Consider the following 20,315-nt stretch of genomic DNA (forward strand, 5'->3'; position numbering starts at 1 on the left):
TAAAATGTTAACGTGTGGGAAGATCTGGACTGAAAACCTGCCCAACACGCCAGTTTTCAGTCTGAACCTGACACTTTATTTTGATAATTCTGCCCTTAAGGTTTCCAAGATAAGTCTAGTTATTTTATATTTTTGAAATCCATGTGTCAGCAGCTGAGTAAAAAAGCTTGGTCAGAAATAATGCATCTGTGCATTTCTTTAAGGTTCTCTGACTCTCGCACCAAACATTGGAGGTGTGAAATTCATAAATAACTCCTGTAGTAAACAGAAGGTAAGAGACCTTTGGGGCGCAGTAGGTTAGCAAACCTAACTCTGAACCTCTGGACCCTCCCAGGACTGGATGGCCAAGGAAGGTGTGTTCATAACTCGGTCAAACAGGTGAGTGTGTCAACCTGCAAATCTTTCCAACATGCCAATGGCTGGCATTAAGAGCAGGTGGTACTCCAAGTCAGCCATGTTTGGTGTGGAGTGGTGCTTCTCAAGCCTCTAGCAACAGACTAGCGACCTGTTCTGGGAATTACTAGCTATGGAAACAGACAAAAGTCTGTTTTAGTGCACCACTAGGTGTGGGAAGAGAATTGGAATGGAGCAGAAAGTGGACCCCATCAGAAGGCAGAACTATTACAATTCTTCTTCCTGATTCTGTTTCTCAAACACCTACCTGACTGAAAAGTGGAACAGGGGAATAAATTAGGAATTATTGTGACCAATAGATCGTAAGTTATGTGAGAGATGCTGCTTTCAGCTCGGTTATATTGTATGCAAAAATGAGTATATGAAAGGAAAAGAGGGAGGCATATGTAGCATCAACAGAGTCTCTCATGAATGGTTGGGAGGGGGTGACATGGTGGTGCAGTGGTTAGCACTGCTGCTTCTTAGCACCGAGGACACGGGTTCGATCCTGGCCCCGGGTCACTGGCTGTGTGGAGTTTGCACATTCTCCCCATGTCAGCATGGGTCTTACTCCCACAAACCAAAGATGTGCAGGGTAAGTGGATTAGCCACGCTAAACTGCTCCTTAATTGAATTTCTTTTTTAAATGAATGGTTGGGACTTTCATGCTTTGGTTACTGTGGTAGACACTTCAATCATATATGAAAATGAAATTAGTTATGCTTAACTTAGTACCTATAATTTCCTTCTGGGTCACTATAATGAACATTCCAATGCTTTTCATAAATATCCAGCAATGCCTTGTGAAAATATAGTGTTATCTATTTATTCTCATCAAATGTAGATGGATAAATGCTTGAAATCAGACTGTGGCATTTGAGGCTATTTTCAGAACATTCATTGAAATGAATCAAAGGCAGAATAGGAAATAGTTTTCCTTAAATTCTTTGGAGGATGTTAGCATGAATAAAAAATAATCGTCTGGTATTTGGAATTGTCCAGCCGTGCAATCTCTGAAGAGGCAAAGAGGAGGGAGAAAGGGGGCCCTGCAGTTAGCACAAATTCTCTAAACAGGGGAATATAGTTGTTCTGAGACCGTGATGAGATACCATAGTCTCCCGGGGCTTGCTTCCCTCAGTGGATCAGAGAGGAATTTCCCCAAATTATTCCGAAACTGGCCGCAGGTTTGACTTTTGTCCGCCTCTGGAGATTGCGCGACTAGACAGTTAGCACGGCTACACCACCTGTGGATAGTGTAGGATCGGATTTTGATAGACTTATAATGAAGCACTGAAGAAGTATGACAGAAATTACTTACAGAGAAAGCCAACCAGTCTTCATTTGAATTTCTCCACAGATAAATTGTAGGCAGGCCAGGAGGACCAGGAAGACCGGGTACACCCGTCTGGCCAGTCCGTCCCATGACACCTGGATAACCCTGAAATCAATAGCATCATCGGTAAATTGGCATGTCATTCTGACAGCAACACACTTAACAACATCTACAATGAAGGGTCTGACTTTTCGGAAAGGTAGCTGTTTAAATATTTTTAAAACCATTATACTTCATGTGAAAACTTTGGCCAAAATTTTCCAGCCACTCATCACAGGTTCCCTGGCGGCGGATGGAGTAAACAATGGGAAAATTCATTGACCGGAATACCGGCAGGCCGCCTGTGCCGCCGCAAAACACAACCTAGGCGGGAACTGAAAATTCGTCCTATGTTTTGATAAAGAGTTATAAATGTTCAACGGGGTAGTTTCAGTCACCAGCTGCCTCCTTGAATCACACGTGCAGCCGGACTCCAGTCCCACCACCCGTGCAGATGGGAAATGTTGGGTTCGGGGGCAGGACTTCGGATTTTTGGCCGTTTTCAGGGTTTGCCCAATGATGGAGACGCTCTCCATCTCGGTGAAAATCCAGCCCTAAGTTTTCATTCTTGTTAATTGACGAGACATAAGTGTAGCTTCACTAGATGGAAGACCATCGGGTCAGGACTCCACAAGGACAAAGTGAAGAAATTCTCTGTCGCCGGGGGGGAAATATTCTCTGTCATTTCTCCTTTGCTGAACTGTTTGTGGGAAGAGCATTGGAAGTGGAAGAAGTACATTAGATTCAAAGTACATTCCCCACTCAACAATCCCTTCCCCGTGCTGTCTAATGGGAGCCATGACCATTGAGGTTATGAGCTGCATTACAACAATACAAAGTATTTGCAGCAAAGAAGCAGGTCACTTAGTGCAGCAGGTCCATTTCCAGGTACTTATCCAATTGCGTTTTTGAAAGCCATAAATGAATCACCATCCACCACTCTCGCAGGCAATGTATTCCACATTCTAACCAAAGGCTGCTTAAAGAGGTCTTTCCTACATTCCCTCGAAAGCAGTGTTCCGCATTAGACAGTTGGAGCTGAACCGATGTTTTATAAAGGTTCATCATAACTTCACTGCTTTTGAATTATATGCCTCTACTAATATATCCCAGGATCATGTATACAATATTTTAGATGCCCTTAGTCCTCAGCATGGCCTTTACTGTCACCATCACACTACTGACCTTTCCTCTTTCTTCGCTGGTACATCGACATTGAGTCTTTTTCAAAGGTTAAAACTATACAGTATGTGACAAACAGATTAGGAGTGAGCGAAACTCTTCCTTTTCAAATCATGAGTTTATTTTTAAATGGGGCAAGAACGATGGAGTGGAAGCAGTTGATTGCAAGCTTCTCTGATTGGCATCGGTGAAGAGTTTCCAACATCAAGATTTCCTCTGCTCAATGCGATGGGTAGAGCGGGGGATGAGCGAGTGAAAGAAAATCAAATGTTACCTCTAACGTTCATAGACTTCAGTGTGATTTTAACATCTTCACATCCCATCTGAGTACTCATCGTGTTATAGATCAGGCATGCTGCAGTTTGCTTAGCTACAATTACAGAAGTAGGAAGCTCCGTTGACAAATATGTATTCTTTTTAGTTTTGGATCCCAATCACAAAGGTCGAGATTCGCTGTTGCGAGTCCGCCCTGCTACCGCTGCGAGCGAGGGCGGTGAATCTGGCACGCCGTTCGCTGGTGGCGGGATTCCTACTCCCACCGCTTATCAATGGGATTTCCCATTGAAACCACCCCCCACCTGGAAACCCGCAGGCACTGCCAATGAGACCAGTGAAGCCCACCGCCAGTGAACAGCCGGAGAATCCAGTCCAAAGCGCACAAAAATGTTAGTTCTAGCTAAACGCAATGCGTATCTAGAGGAAACGTCACGTTTGCCAAATAAGATGGGAAAGAGAAATGACATGAAATGAGCAAGATCCATTTATAAGACAAAGGTTATTCACCTCTCCAATTAAATATGTCCATTGGAAACATTTGAATTTGCCTCTTTTAGATTCAACACAAAATATAATCTATTATTTGGGTGCCCAAATAGACATGCAAACTATTTTCTCTGCACATAACCAATATTAGGAACTTCTTTAGATTGATTCTTTTTCAGGTTGCAACTCACTTTGTCTCCTTTAGGTCCTGGTGGTCCTTGGTCACCCTGATATTGAAAAAGAGAAAAGGATATAAATTCCAATAAAAGTACCTGCTCAACTTCAAAAGCGAACCAAAGTCTTCAGATAATACAAAACTCAAGATGGATGATTAAGTGGTTTGTATTCATCACAAAGTAGTCAAAACTAAAGCACCTATTAGTTTTCCTTAAACATTGTGTGCCTTTATATAAAGGTTCTCATTTCAGGTTACGCCTCTGCAAACAGCAGCCGGGAGTATGGATTTTAATTATGTGAACACTCCACTTTGTTGGTATTTGATGGCATTCATAATCGTAATGTTCTTACTTCAAATTTCCCTAAAACTATAATTGGGCAATTCTGGATCTTAATACTTTTAACAGCTCGTAATTTTCATCACTTTTGGGTTTGCAGTTTCTCTTGAGCTTTTCAATTGATTTATTGATACATTTCTGTATATGTGCACAGTCACAAAAATTTCAGATAAAGGGAAAAAAAATCCGCCGAGTTTATTTCCGTATGGACTGCATTTTATTTTTATTTGTTCCTGAGATGCGGACATTGCAAGCAAGGCCAGCGTTCGTTGCCCATCCTAACGTGGCCTTGACAAGGGTGGCGGTGAGCCATCATTTTTGAATCTCAGCATCCTTGTGATGTAGGTTCTTCCATCGGCCTATTAGGCAGGGAGTTCCAGGATTTTGACTCGGCCACAGTAAGGGAATGGTCACACATATTCAGGTTGGAATGATGTGCAACTTGGAGGGGAGGTTCCAGCCACTTTTGTACTTGTAGGAGGTCGAGGTTGCAGATTTGGTAACGGAGTGGTCTGGAACATTCGCTGAGAGGTATGATTGTGAACACGTGGTTCTGTCAGGTTATTGCTCGACTTGTCTGTGGTACAGCTCTCCAAACCTTGTACAATAATGTTTAGCATTATGCAGAGCAAGGGTCCTACATATATTGCTAAAACACTTGTTAATATTGTGTTTCTTCTACAATTAAAACCGGAGCCACTAATTTAAAATCAATTGTTTACATGTAGACACTATATGAAAAGGAAAGCATCTTCCAGATACATCAGCAAAAACAAAGAATATCAGGATTCATTGAGCTGTTTCTTGCAATTTTCATCTCTATTGCCCAGCTCCATATCCTTCATATGGAGACCACTCATTGTTCTGTTGTCTCCTTCAGCTTGATGTATCCCTTTGCCTAAGAGGACCCAGACCCTGGATGATTCCCACTCTGAGTCCCAATTGATCATACAGGCCATGTGACCCTTATTCTGTGTTTCCCTTAGACACATAAAAATATGGAAAATAGGAGCAGGAGGCAGCCATTCGACCCTTCAAGCCTGCTCCACCATTCATTATGATCATGGCTGATCATCCAACTCAATAGCCTGATTCTGCCTTCCTCCCATGTCCTTTGATCCCCTTCGCCCCAAGTGTTAGATCGAACTGCTTCTTGACAAACATGCAATGTTCTGGCCCCGGCTATTTTCTGTAGTAGCTAATTCCACTGGCGGGACCACTCTCTGGGTGAAGAAATTTCCCTTCATCTGGGTCCTAAATGGTCTACCCCGTATCCTCAGACTGTGACTGCTGGATCTGGACACCCCCACCATCAGGATCATCCTTGCATTGACCCTGTCTAGTCCAGTTAGAATTTTATAGGCTTCCATGAGATCCATCCTCATTCCTCTGAACTCCAGTGAATACAACCCTAATTGACTCAATCTCTCCTCATACGTCAGAACTGCCATCCCAGGAATCAGTCTGGTAAACCTTCTCTGCACTTCCTCTAGAGCAAGAATATCCTACCTCAGATAACGAGACCAAACCTACACATATTTCAGGTGTGGCCTCACCAAGGCCCTGTGTAATTGGAGCAAGACATCCTTGCTCCTGTACTCAAATCCTCTCACTATGATGACCAAAATACCATTTGCCTTCTTTACTGACTATTGCACCTGCATGCTTACCTCGAATGACTGGTATATGAGGACATCCAGGTCTTGTTGAACATCCCCCTCTCCTAATTTATGGCCATTCCGTTAATAATCTGCCTTCCAGTTTTTACTACCAAAGTGGATAACCTCAAATTTTTTCAAATTATATTGCATCTGCCATTCATTTGCCCACTCGTCCAACTTGTCCAAAATCACACTGAAGGATCTCAGAATCCTCCCCATAGCTCACCCTCCCACACAGCTTTGTATTATCTACATCTTTGGAGATATTTATTTTGTACATTCATCTAAATCATTAATATATATTGTGAATAGCTGGGGTCCCAGCACCGATCCCTGTGGCACCCCACTAGTCATTGCCTACCATTTAGAAAAATACCCATTTATTCCTACTCTTTGTTTCCAGTCTGCCAAACAGTTTTCTATCCATCTCAATACACTACCCCTAATTCTGTGCGTTTTAATTTTACCTGTTAATCTCTCATGTGGACTTTGTCGAAAGCCTTCTGAAAGTCCAAATAAACCACATCCACTGGCTCCCTATCATCAACTCTGCTTGCTACATCCTTGAAGAATTCCAGTAGGTTTGTCAAGAATAATTTCCCCCTCATAAATCCATGCCGACTCTATCCAACCTGCCATTGTTTTCCCAAGTGCTCTACTATAAAATCTTTGATAATGGATTCTAGAATTTTCCCCACTACCGACATCCCTTCAAGGGACAATCACCACACACTGATGAATATCACACCCTGATAAGGCATATTATTCTTTTCTCTGGTAGTAACAGTCCAATGTCAATAATAGCAAAATATTTTTAGGCCATAACAAGACATAATTTTAGTATCCACTTCAAAAGACTTGGGCTAATTAAAGAAACACAAGCTGACGGCAAGTCACCAACCATATTTTCAGGTGTTGTTTCTTGAAGTAGTAACAACTTGTATTGATCTGGTGTCATGTGCGAGTACCTTTAAGAAATGGGTGTTTATCGAATAGCAGTAGTGGATGTACCTTTAAGAAATGGGTTTTTGTCAGATAGCTGCAGTGATGTCAGACAGTGGGTGGAGCGGGGCTGTCTGTCTTTCACTTTCATTTTTGAGCAGGCAGCTACAGGGTGTTTTTAGTTTTGTTTTGTGAGCTGGATAGCTGCAGGAAAAGCAAGCAGCTGTATAAGGATCTCTCTGCAATCTAAAGACTGTCTCCAGATCATTTGAGTGATTTCCAAGTGATAACTGCTCTCAGTAGAGAATGTAAACCTAATCTCGGTGTTAAAAAGGGTCTTTTGTCTTCTGGATGTTGCAAGGAAAGATTATGGGTTACTTATAGACTATTGTATCTGTGGGGATGATTGGTGTTGATAGTTGTTAAGATGTTTACTGTAGGTTTATAAAGTGTTAACTGGTTTTATAAATAAACATTGTTTTAATTTAAAAGTACTTTAGCTCTCTGTTTGCATCACACCTGTAAAGTAGACCCATGTGCTCCCCATAACTACAATGTATTAAAAGTTGTGGTTCAGGTGAACTCCATGATACACTTTGGGGTTCTCTAAACCCTGGCCCATAACAAATTAGGGGCTCGAGGGGGATAACAGTCTATCTATTGGGTTGGCTTTGTGAACTTGAAGACAGTGAGGGGTGAGAATATTTGTGGTTGCTTTTCAGGTGTGGATTTCAGTTTAAGTAGGGAGTGTGTTGTGGACAATGGTTCTTTCAGAGGCTCGGAAGTTTTTGGGGGTGGATAAGGTCACATGCAGTACCTTACGAACAGAGACTAAAAATAGGCTTTTAGATTTGGCAAAAACATTTCAGTTAACATTACCTGACAGAATGCGAAAAGAGGTACTTACGGCGCTAGTTGAGCATTTAAAATTGTCTGAGATACAGTCTGACTCATTAGAATCGGCAAAAATTCAGTTACAGATTAAACAACTGGAACATGACAAAGAATTAAAGCAGCTTGAATACGAAATGAGAGAAAAAGAGAGAGAAAGGGAGATACAGATCAGGTAAAAGGAAAAAGTGAGAGGGGAAAGAGAAAAACAGAGAGAAAGGTGATACAGATCAGGGAAAAAGCAAAGGAGAGAGAAGAAAGAAACAAAGAAAGAATAGTCCTAGCAGAACTAAAAGAAAGAGCAAGGGAGATACAGATCAGGGAAAGAGAGAGGAAAGGGAAAAAGAGAGAGAGTTTGAACTTCAGAAAATGGCCATGAAACATGACAGTCAGTTAAAATTGGCAGGCGTAAAGGGAAACGTACAGTTGGAGGATAGTGATGAGGATAAAGAGAAAGCGCATCATAGTCGAAGGCTTGGTGGGGGTCTATTTAAATATGTCCAAGCATTGCCAAGGTTTGATGAGAAGGAGGTAGGAGCCTTTTTCATTTCATTTGAGATGGTGGCTAAACAAGTGAAATGGCCACCGGACATGTGGATATTACTGATCCAAACAAAGTTGGTAGGTATAAGGAGAGGACACATGCGCTAAATGGTAATCAATCAAAAGGAGTGAAAGAGCAGAAAGCCAATTGATGCTCAAATACATGAATCTTTTAACATTGGAGAACAGATTGAACAAACTAAAACAAACATTTAGAATCATAGCTCTTATGAATGGGGGTACAAAGTGTAAAATCAAATAGGTATTGTTGAATCTATACAAACAATTACTTAAGCTGAATTTAAAATACAGTGTCAAGTTTTAGGTGTGTATGTGTGCCTGTGTGTGTGAGAGTGAATGAGTGAGTGAGTGTGAGTCAGTGATTGCGTGTCTGTGGGTGTGTGCCCCTGTGCGTGTGAGAGTTAGTGTGTGCGTGTTTCTGTGGCTAACAGTGAGTTTGTGTGTGAGCGTGAGTTTGAGTGTTTGTGAGTGTTCGTGTGAACGTGTGTGGGTCTGTGTGAGAGTGAGTGTGTGTAAGAGTGGGTGTGTGTATCAGTGAGTGTGTAAGTGTGTGTCTGTGTGTGTCAGTGAATGAATGAGTGAGTGGGTCTGTATCTGTGTTTGAGTGCGTCTGTGAGTGTGCTATGTGTGACTGTGTGTGTGAGTGTGTGTGTGCGTTCCTATGTGTGAGAGTTGGTGTGTGTGTGTTTGTGGAATCATTATCTGATTAATTTAATTTTTTTTAAAGTTAGAGTATCCAATTATTTTTTTTCCAATTAAGGGGCAATTTAGCGTGGCCAATCCATCTAACCTGCACATCTTTGGGTTGTGGGGGTGAAACCCACACAAACACGGGGAGTGTGGAATCATTATAACATGGATGGGAAGATTTAATTATTCTGACAGTATGGGGAATCTGGGAAACTTCCATCAGAAGATTCAGAGAAAATCTAAGAGGCGTTCAAAAGTACGAGACATTTTGATAAAGCAAATAGAGAAAGAAAATAGAGAAAAGCTATTTCCACTATTACATAAACTTACGTTCATAAGTCAGCGACTTGAGTAATTTACCAAAGAAATTAAGATGCACAGACCTATTAGGATGTGGGATGCCCGCCCAGAAACCATGCTGGGAGTAGAATCAACATCAGTTTTTAAAAGGAAAGCAGATAGATTTTTGAAAAGGTAAAACACTGAAATGCTATCGTGGTAGGACAGAGAAACAGGATGTGAACTCTCAAAAAACCTGCAAAGGTACGAGAGGCTAAATTTTCTCTGTGTTGTAAAATTCAAAGGCTCATCTCATTAGTTCTACACACCAGAGGTGCTGAAAAGCTCAGCAATTAGTAATTAATATTTTTATAAATTTACAACGTACTATTTCATAGATTATCATATCATAGAATTTACAGTGCAGAAGGAGGCCATTCGGCCCATCGAGTCTGCACCGGCTCTTGGAAAGAGCTCTCTACCCAAGGTCAACACCTCCCCCCTATCCCCATAACCCAGTAACCCCACCCAACACTAAGGGCAATTTTGGACACTAAGGGCAATTTATCATGGCCAACCCACCTAACCTGCACATCTTTGGACTGTGGGAGGAAACCGGAGCACCCGGAGGAAACCCACGCACACACGGGGAGGATGTGCAGACTCCGCACAGACAGTGACCCAAGCCGGAATCAAACCTGGGACCCTGGAGCTGTGAAGCAATTGTGCTATCCACAATGCTACCGTGCTGCTATTTAATCTAATGGCATGTGACTGTATGTTCACCAAGAACGTGTACTTTATTAAAAGTAAAGTAATGCACTTCAGCTGATGTTTGTTGTCTAATATTAATTGCAACTGCATTAGTTTAGTCCGTGTGAAACTCCTCCACATACAACTTGTTTAGATAAGGTGCTGCTTCAGTTAAGATGCAAAGAGTTTCATATTAAAATTCTAATTAGTTCACGCAGCTTGACTTCAACTTTGAGAAGTTCTTTGAGATTGTTAAACCCCAATCAAATGACTTTCATTGTGCATGCTGGAATTCAACCACAATCTGGAATAGTTTAAATGTAAAACATCTAGCCACAATTTCAACAGTAAAAAAAAATCCATGTTAAGAGTTATTCTTATTAAGTAAATAGCATTAAAAGCATGAATCTAGACTTTAATTTTAAGCAGTGACTAAGAAATAACGTTATTCACACACTGCCAACAGCAATATTGGATCATGGCTGACTAGTGAATACTATGACTGGGGTGACTGGATGGCACAAGGAGGCGGTTCTGAAACAATGGGCTGGATTCTTCCACCCAATCTGCTGCAAGAATGTCACCGGCGAGAGGCAGACAATGGAGAACTCCATTGACCTCTGGTGGGATTCTCTGGTCACTGGGCGGATTTAGCCGGAGAATCCCGCCCAATAATAATGGCAGTACTCCACCTGTTTATTACTCACCTGCACTTACAGGTACCCTGCTTTATTTAAATAAACCACATGAGGTCTCAGCTTTGTGTTAAGAATACAAGGTTTCATAAGATGGTTATGTTTTAAACTACCTATTTTAATCCAAGGTAAAAAGGAGCATATGACCTTCCTACTAGTCCTGCCTGACACTAAGCCAATGTAATCTCATTACCATGAGGACAGGGGGCCCAGGTCAAGTGCTATTGAAATCCATGGGCCAGATTTAACAGCCAAACAAGAAGCAGCTGGCTTGACTTTGGGCAGATGCAAACCTCAGAGACTTTGGAGAGTGAAAGCCCTGGAGAGAGAGATGGAGACAGCAGCTGCTGCGGTTAGCGGAGGGAGAATGGCTGTTTCTCTGTTAGATATCATACAGAATTCAGGTGGAAAGACATTCTCTGGTCAAAGAGATGGGACCATAGAAATTTAAGGACCCTGGAAGATTTGCCCTGGCAAAGCCAGAGGCAGGATTTACTGGGTGGGCTTTGCTGCTGGAAGTCAATTCAGAAATTCTCAAATGGTTGATAGAATGGCCTTCAATGGCCACTGGACATTATACCTCAGCAAAACAGGGAGAAGCAAGCCTGCTGTAAGTTGGGAAGAACTTGCGACTGTTTCCTGTAAAGATTGCCATTCTGAGAGAATGTTGCAATGTACAGATACTGGATTGGGATTTTTGACTGTTAAAATATTAATAAGGGATGTCTTTTTTCCAGTTTAATGTAGTAGTTGCCTACTAAGCAATGTTGTTTTTAGTTTTTTACAGTAAAACTTGATATGTTGTGTGATTCTTTGAGTCAGTCACTGAGAATTCAAATTTATTCTCGAAAGTTATCAGTTTCTACTGGCAGGGTAACACTTGGTTTAATGGTTGCACTCTGATGTGTGTCGGTAGCTTGTAGGTTGAAGCTCCACTCCAGAACCCTCAACACATTAAATAAACTGGCAATTCAAAATAGTATTGAGGGAATGATCACCCGTTCAAGATGCCATCTTTGCCTGTCCTCTCAGTTGAACAGAAAAGGTGTTTTGTAAAGGCAAACTCTGCCTTAAATTCCCGAATTCAAGTTAGAAAAATACTTGTCTTTGTTACATTCCAAAAGGAAAATTGCATGTAAAGATAGGTAAAGAGCAACCTCTAAAGAAACTTCCATTGTAGCAACGCGGAAAGATGCTGCAGAAATGAAGAAAACATATAATCCAAGCTGTGTGGGGGAGCTAATGATAGTACATTGATTGTGTAATAATAAGTGGTGTTAATTAAGCCAATCTTCAAATGCAAGTGATCCGAACCAAATATATTCTAATTACTTAGTTGCAGGAAATTTCAATTGCAAACAGAAACAAAGACACACCTTTGTATTGTCACAAGGGAGCGATGTGGTAATTGTTTGTTTTATTTATTGCATTTTTTATATTGTGTGCATTGATCTGCTTGCCATTAAGGTAATGAGAATTCTTTTCTGCCACATAATTTCTCCGTGATGTAAAGGGCTTGTTCCCCATCTCGACACTATATTGTGGAATGACTCATTCTGTTCACATGGCCTTAAGTGGCGCGCAGAAGTTGTCAGGATGAATTATTCTCCCTCTTAATGAGTGAATACTAAGCAGTGGAGCGTATGCCCTTTGCATTGATCTTGACCCAAGAACTGCCTCAAAGCATCAAAGACATAAACCAGGGATAGAAGCAATCTTAATTTATGACTTTTCAATGAAGTAATTTGAAAAAAAATGATTTTTTGCAATGCGAGGCATTTTAATCCGGAAAGACTTGTAACTGAGTAATTATCTTAGGCAGTATAAATCGTGGGTTACAGCAATTGGTATGAATAATAAAAGGTTTAATTTAAAGTACAATTATATCTGAACTTGAACAGGAAGATGGATTTTTTGCATTATATGTCATTGGAATAAATGATTTCCTGATTAGTTTATTTCTAATCGAACTTTTGATTCGTAACTGATAGAATACTGTTTGAAAGAGAAATGTTGAAAAAAACCACAAACTAGGTATACAGTAAATGGCAGAACCCTGAGCAGTATTGACAGGCAGAGAGATCTGGGCGTACAGGTCCACAGATCACTGAAAGTGGCAACACAGGTGGATAAGGTGGATAGTCAGATGCTTTTCCCAGTGTGGAAAAGTCAATTACTGGGGGACATAGGTTTAAGGTGCAAGGTGGAAAGTTTAGAGATGTGCGAGGTAAGTTTTTTTTATACAGAGGGTGGTGAGTGCCTGGAACGCGCTGCCAGAGAGGTGGTGGAAGCAGATAGTTTGACGAATACAGGAATAGGATGGGAATGGTAAGATACTGACCCCAGAAGTGTACTTTTTTTTTAGACAGTTATCATGATTGGCTCAGGCTTTGAGGGCCGAAGGACCTGTTCCTGTGCTCTACAGTTTGTTCTTTGAAGGGAGATTGGAAGTCAGAGTTGTGCTTCAATGACATTACACTGAGACAACACTTGGCAACTAAAACACCCATGAGTAAGGAACGAGATTTTGAATGTGCAGTGTAAATCGTTTTGCTTGTTGCATTTCTGTTATTATTACCTGACTTTCCTTCTTTGTCAACTGATGATTGAACCCATGACCTTCCTAGTCTGCAGGCTGCTCTACTTTAACCAACAAGAAAACCTTCTACCTCATTTATGTGCTCAATGTGATGAGATTTAAGCATTAGTATATGGGCTAATATGAATTCAATATGGCAAAATGGTACAACAAAACAAGTGTTCTTTGTGTCACGGTGGTAAGCTCTTGATTACTTTTCTCTAATATATGGAATCTTGGATCTCCACCATATTTGTACATAAAAATAGGCATTCGCAAAATTAATACGGACTTCACACATTTGCAGGTCACCCATGACTCCTGAATTATATACAATGTGCATCCCCATACTAAATAATCCATTCTTTTATGCAAGTTCTACATTAAAACATTTTTTTTCGAGTACCCAATTATTCTTTTTCCAATTAAGGGGCAATTTAGTGTGGCCAATCCACCTCAGACCAGGGGCAGGATTCTCCGACCCCCCGCCGGGTCGGAGAATCGCTGGGGCGCGGCGTGAATCCCGGCCCCGCCGGCCGCCGAATTCTCCGGCACTGAAAATTCGGCGGGGGCGGGAATCACGCCGCGCCGGTTGGCGGGCCCCCCCGGGCGATTCTCTGTCCCGCGATGGGCCGAAGTCCCGCTGCTGTCATGCCAGTCCTGATGGCATGAATCAAACCACCTACCTTACTGGCGGGACTGGCGGCGCGGGCAGGGTCCGGGGTCCTGGGGGGGAGCGCTGGGTGGTCTGGCCCTGGGGGATGCCCCCACGGTGGCCTGGCCCGCGATCTGGGCCCACCGATCCGCGGGCGGGCCTGTGCCGTGGGGGCATTCTTTTCCTTCCACCTCGGCCATAGCCTCCGCGATGGCCGATGCGGAGGTGACACCCCCCCTGCGCATGCGCGGGGATGACGCCAGCAGCCGCTGACACTCCCGTGCATGCGCCGACTTCCGCCGGCCGGCGCAGTCCCTTAGGCCCCGGCTGGCGTGGCACCAAAGGCCTTTCCCGTTGGCCGGCCGGCGGCGTGCCAACCACTCCGGCGCGGGCCTAGCCTCTCAAGGTGAGGGCTTGGCCCCTAAAGGTGCGGGGAAATCCGCACCTTTGGGGCGGCCCGACGCCGGAGTGGTTCACGCCACTCCATTCTGTCGGGATCCCCCGCCCCGCCGGGCAGGGGAGAATCCCGGCCAAGGTGTCGAGTTTCCCCCGATATTTACACCCTTGCCCCTTCCCCGTCCCCTCATTTGTTATTGCTCCTTTAATACCACCCCCCCGCTGCATCTTTGAGCTGATGACCGTCACCTCCAGCTTCAGCAGAAGTCCTCTGTACTTTCCATTTATTTATTGTATAATTTTTTTTTAAAATATGGGGAGAATATGCAAACCCCATACAGATTGTGACCCGGGGTCATTATCGAACCCAGGTCCTCAGCACCATAGGCAGCTGTGCTAACCACTGCACCGCTGTGCTGCCCCCACGTTCTACATTTTTTTAAAGGCATGACAAGGCCTTGTAGTTTCTCTTTCCATGATTTTGTAGTTTACTTACTATTGGGCCTAGTGGACCCAGTGGCCCAGGACGTCCTGCCCGTTTCATAGTTTCTCCTTTGTAAATTGGATGGGTCACTGTTTGGTTCGCAGTGCTCATTGAAGTCCCATGATGGTTGTCACTTTCCCAAGGGATGGTCATTTCTGTATGATCCATCTCCTTGATCTCTTCACTGGAGGTAATTTCTCCTTTGCTGTTCTCACCTGGGAAATGCTCACCATCTAGATCAATATCTACCTCATACCATCTCATCTTCTTCGAGTCTGGAAATTCTTCATTTGCAAGATTATCATATTCTGCCGGCTTGTATTCTTCCTGCTGTGGGCCTGTTTCCGTTTGAGACAACAACGCGTCTCCTGGTGTAGGGATGCTTAACAAAATTGTCTGCATATCTGCGTAATTCATTGTAGTTGCTTTATCAGAAACTACGAACTCTCGAGCCTCTTTTGGTTCATGGACTGTGATATCTTCCTGATCTCCAGTTACTGGTAAGTAGTACTCTTCACCAATAAGTTCATCAAGTTTATTGGAAGTCTTTAAATTAGCCCACTCATCATTATCTTCCTGTATTTTATTGAGTTTCAAATCAGGAACTTGGTGAATGGCATTTGAAAGACCTGTAGTATTGAGTGTAAATGCTGGATAGCTGATATTAATAATCGGCCTCCCTGGTCCTGAATTTGTTATTTCATTGTAAGGAAGGTTTAGCAGTTGTGTGCTCGCATGCTGAGTATCTTCAAGTGGCCTTCTTGGTCCAGAGTCTGTAGCAGTAATGTTCAGAGTAGGAAAGACCCTTATGGCTCCTTTAGACAAAGTCCCAGACAAGGTGGATCTTGTATTCATCCTAGGGGTTATATATTCAGAAGCCTGAGGAGCAACAAAAACAGTCAGCAAAGGGAACATTCCTACAAATAATCATTCTACAAAGAACATTTTTGGGAAGTACAAACAACTAACAACTACTTAAAACTAGAAACACAACTAGTAACCATACATTCACTTAGACTTAAAACCAGTGCATGTGGAGTACATTAAGCTGAGTGAAGTTATGTTGGTTTCATCTGGAAATGTTAAATTATAGCCCTGTCTTCTAGTTCTCCAAAACATAAGCTCATGTCCGCACTGCTATCTGTGAAGTATTTACTGCTTTTAAAAGGTCTGAGTCAACCTTTTTGAGATAAAACAATCTTCCTGAGTATATTTCTATATTTCTGCCATCGCTTTGTAATTAAAACCCAGAAATCCAAACATTGCTGCCAGTGATCCTACCCTTCTCCAAAGGATGCACTGTTCAGGTCTCTCTAGATTACAATCAATTAGAAATCACTGATCTGACAAGAAGCTCTACTCTTCGGCAAAGATTTTCCATTCACTTGGGGGTGCGTTTGGTGAGGGCGTGTTATCAAAATAGGACTCCCAGATGGCGTGACATTTTTGCGACGCCTTCGAGACCCACTCGCCTCCAATCAGTTGCCCACTAATGGGCTGGGCAAGGTCAGGAGGAGATTTTGAAATCGCAAATCGGCAAAAGCAAACAGTCTGGTGCACATTAGTGCACATTTGTCGGCTGCAATGTGGGGAGCCATTAAGTCAGCCTGACTTAATGTTCATGTTGAAGAAAAAACATTTTGGTGAACGGGTTATTCTATCAGAGTGGGGTCTCCTGGCTGCTTGGCCAATTCTCTGCGCCAGGAGACTGCTGGCCCACTGATTTTCTGCATCCTCAACTTTAAAAGGCAGTGGGAAACCCGGTCAAGGCTCCCGTCTGCATTTCAGCATTGCACTCCATAGTTACTTCCTGCCTCTTGGCAGTGCTCGGCGACACTAATTGGATCCCAAGCTCGTCTCCAGCCCAATTAGGGGATCTGCGTCTGCAGACAGCCACAGTATGGAGTTCTGACCTCGAAATGGGTGCCCAGTTCCCAACCACATACTGAAAACCAAGCTTCACTGTAAAAATCCTTGAAATGTTTAGTGTACCTTGCTGAATAAAGTGTACCTGGGATTTTAATGGCGTACTATCAAATAGCCTGACTGGACTTGAAAGAATCATTTTATGTTCATTGACTGTCAAATTGCTGATCAGAAAATCCACATATTTTAAAAATAGAATTCAAAGTATGATATTTTAGTTTCTGACTTATTCCCATGTGTATACCCCATTCATTTATTTTGCTCTCTGTAAAATTAAAAGTGAAGGACTTCAGTGGTTTTATGTCCTGTTTTGCCAACTGTGAGAATACACCATGAGATTGGTTGGTTGGTTATCCTCTAGCAGGATACCTGGAGATCCCTTAACTTGGTGCCAGAGTCAAACTAAAGTTGGGAAAAGGGAAGTCTGTATCCACAGGGGTAGACAGATCTTTGTCCACAGTTTTCTTCAATGTCTGCAGCAAGCACTTTTTGCTTTGCCACTGACAACATAGTAAACTATTCCAAGATAAGGGGCTGTGTTAACTTCCAGGAAGTGATGATATACTCAGCGAAAAGTAATAACAGGTACAGGATACTTACTCATTTCAAATTATTGAGGGTTGCATTTCACAAAACAAGCATTTTCCAAAGCAAGTTTCAAAGCAATTATATTTGCAAGTCAGTGAGTCAAGCTTTCAATCTGCTTTTTAAACTGCACAACCAGAGCACTGCTGTTGGAATGAACGTGCACACGACTCGAGCTAAGGCAAAAGAACCTTACGTACAGCTACTATTAACAAAGCAATCAGGTTAATCACCAATTCAGGAAACCGCCCTGCTTTGAATTACATTCAACACTACTTCTCTGACAAGTGTCCATTTGCCGCTGTCCTCCAATGCGAAGATAATAAATCCTACAAAGCACACGGCTGCCCATTACTGAGCAGCATATTTCCTTGATGTGTGGTAAGTAGCGGTAACAATGCGTGGAGCCCGGGTGTGAATGTCAGCAAAGCCACGATACAAACTAACATAACCAAATAAAAAGGAAAATGTTTCCCTTCTCTTGAATATTGCTCGGAACATTGTAAGACCAACTCACTTCATTGAATCATAGAATCTCTACAGTGCAGAAGTCTGCACCGATCCTCTGAAAGAGCACCCAACCTATCCCCGTAACCCAGTAATCCCACGTAACGTAACCCTTTGGACACCGAGGGGCAATTTAACATGGCCAATCCACCTAACCTGCACATCTTTGGGCAGTGGGAGGAACCGGAGCATCCGGAGGAAACCCGCGCAGACACGGGGAGAACGTGCAAACTCCACACAGAGTTACCCAAGGCCGGAATTGAACCCGGGCCCCTGGTGCTGTAAAGCAGCAGTACTAACCACTGTGCCACAGTGCTGCCCTTATTCGAAAGTCTGATGCAGTACAAATAGACAGTTGACAATTGAATAGAATGAATAACTGAACTGAATAACGAGAGATTTTCAAAGTTATCATTGCTTAGTTGCTAATGAACTAACACTCATAAAAGCACATATAATGCAACCAAGTACTGAGGTTAATCTATTATGTGGTTTGAAAAGTCCTTTACAAAAAATGTAGTTCAGCACATTTCAAATGTTGCTATTCGATAATAATGCAAGGAATTAAAACATTTCAGAAAATATGTTTGACGGGAGTACTTAAACATATCCATGAATCAAACCTTTGCACAATACTACAGGACAATGTGCAAAGCTGTGCTATCAATCAAGAGACAGAATTCATTTGACTTGTATATTAGTTTTTATATTCCTGATATAATTAGTACTAGTTTCCTACCTTATTGTTGTCACCATTAACAATGGCAATCTTCGGCGACAAAGTAACAAATAAACAGATCACTAAACATATCTTCACCATTGTGCTGAGAGGTTATATCAGCTGCTCGAAGTAGATCCAAACATATGGAACTGAGCAGCTGAATGACATTTTAAGTGAGGACCACATTCAAGCCCTGCCCTTTCCAATGCAGCTGAGGAAATGTTTCAACAGCTGAAACTTCTTCGTGAAGCCTCACCAGCAGGTGTTACCTGATAGGCTGGTAACCATTTGCACAGTGCTTGAAAACATGCTTTTTTTTTGTCTTTTTGTGGAAAAAGTAGTTTCTCAACAACTCATCAAGGCAAGGGAAATTTGGATTGATGACATTTTCTTCTCTTTTCTTACGGAGATTTCCTGGAATTGTACTCATTCTGCCATCTCCAAGGTTAATACGCTGTAAACTGTGGAAATGAAGCCGCTGGTCAGGTCTTCCAAGTGCCAGCACCTGGCTAAATCACTTGGGAGTTTCAGGCATGCAAGTGTCTGGGAATTTGACAGACACTTAGTACACAACAGTTATCCTAGCTTTAACAGAGAACTGGTAGCAGACAGACACAGATGTATCTGTAACAGTAAATATCCTAACTATCCGTTGTAGCTCAACCTCAAATACAGTAAACCCGACCACAGAATAATGTCCTGCTCCCTGAAGCAGATATGCGAAAAGCCAAATTTTTAACACACAGCAAAGGAATATTTCTTTATTGTTTTACTTGATTAATTTATGCAAAGGGAATTCTAGAATGTAAAGTACACCACTGGAAACGGTCTTCCATTCACAAGAATATCCACCTTTGCCCCTCGTTTCCTGTCACTTGAGTCAATTTTGGATCCAACTTTCCACCTTTCCCTGTATCACACAAGATCTTATTTTTCTGACCAGTCTGCCATGTGAGATCTTTTCAAATGCCTTACTGAAATCCATGCAGACAACATCCACTACACTACCCCATTCAATCCTCCTCAAAAATGTATTTTAAGTTAGCAAGGTACGATCCTCTCCGAACAAAACCATGCTGACTATCCCTGATCAAGTGACAGTTAATGCCGTCTATCAGGAATGTTTCCAATAATTTGCCCACCACTGAAGTCAGATTGACTGGCCTATAGCTTTATGACCTAGCCCTCGCACCCTTTTTAAATAATGGTACAACATTCCAATCCTCTGGTACCTCCCCTGTAACTAGTGATGATTGGAAAATGATCCTCATAGCATCTGTTATTTCCTCCCTGGCTTCCTTCAACAGCCTGGGATACAATCCATCTGACCCTGGTTATCAATCCATCTGGTCCTGGTGATTTACCCACCTTCACAATCTCAAAAATGCTCCCCCACTGCTACTCCATCTGCTTGCCCAGCCTCATTTCCTAAGATCAAATCCAGAATTGTGCCCCCTCTCTTTGGTCTTGTTTGTGCTGGCTGGAAAACTACTCTTGAATGTAGTTCAACAATTTTGCACCCTTGGGCCCTTCGCACTGTTCGTACCCTAATTGATATTAGGATAGTTGAAGACCCATTATCCTATTGTTTTTGCACTCAGAAATCGGTCGACCTTTTGCCCTTCTAACGACCTGCCGGTATTTGGGGGTCCAAAGTACAGCCGTAGCAGTGTGGCTGCCCCAAATTTATTCCTAAACTCAATCCATATGGCCTCATTTGATGCTTCATTCAGTATATTAACTCTCCTCACAGTTGTAATTGAT

At 42.5% G+C, this 20,315-nt stretch overlaps 1 protein-coding gene across 4 annotated transcripts in view; it reads right to left on the reverse strand.

Moving 5' to 3' along the window:
- LOC140399099 (uncharacterized) overlaps window positions 1-20,315 on the reverse strand; it is a 484,003-nt gene that overhangs the window by 218,992 nt on the left and 244,696 nt on the right. For 2 of the 4 annotated variants that reach the window (XM_072488261.1, XM_072488260.1), the window contains exons 6-8: window positions 14,825-15,691; window positions 3,901-3,936; window positions 1,712-1,831 (exon numbers count right to left, since the gene is read on the reverse strand). In XM_072488261.1, the coding sequence (XP_072344362.1) occupies window positions 1,712-1,831; window positions 3,901-3,936; window positions 14,825-15,691 (1,023 nt within the window). Of the gene's footprint in view, window positions 1-1,711; window positions 1,832-3,900; window positions 3,937-14,824; window positions 15,692-18,569; window positions 18,712-20,315 lie in introns of those variants that run through there. The other 2 variants (XM_072488262.1, XM_072488263.1) reach the window with 2 other exon arrangements.

This window comes from Scyliorhinus torazame, chromosome 22 (genome assembly GCF_047496885.1).
Source record: "Scyliorhinus torazame isolate Kashiwa2021f chromosome 22, sScyTor2.1, whole genome shotgun sequence".
NCBI lineage: Eukaryota > Metazoa > Chordata > Chondrichthyes > Carcharhiniformes > Scyliorhinidae > Scyliorhinus > Scyliorhinus torazame.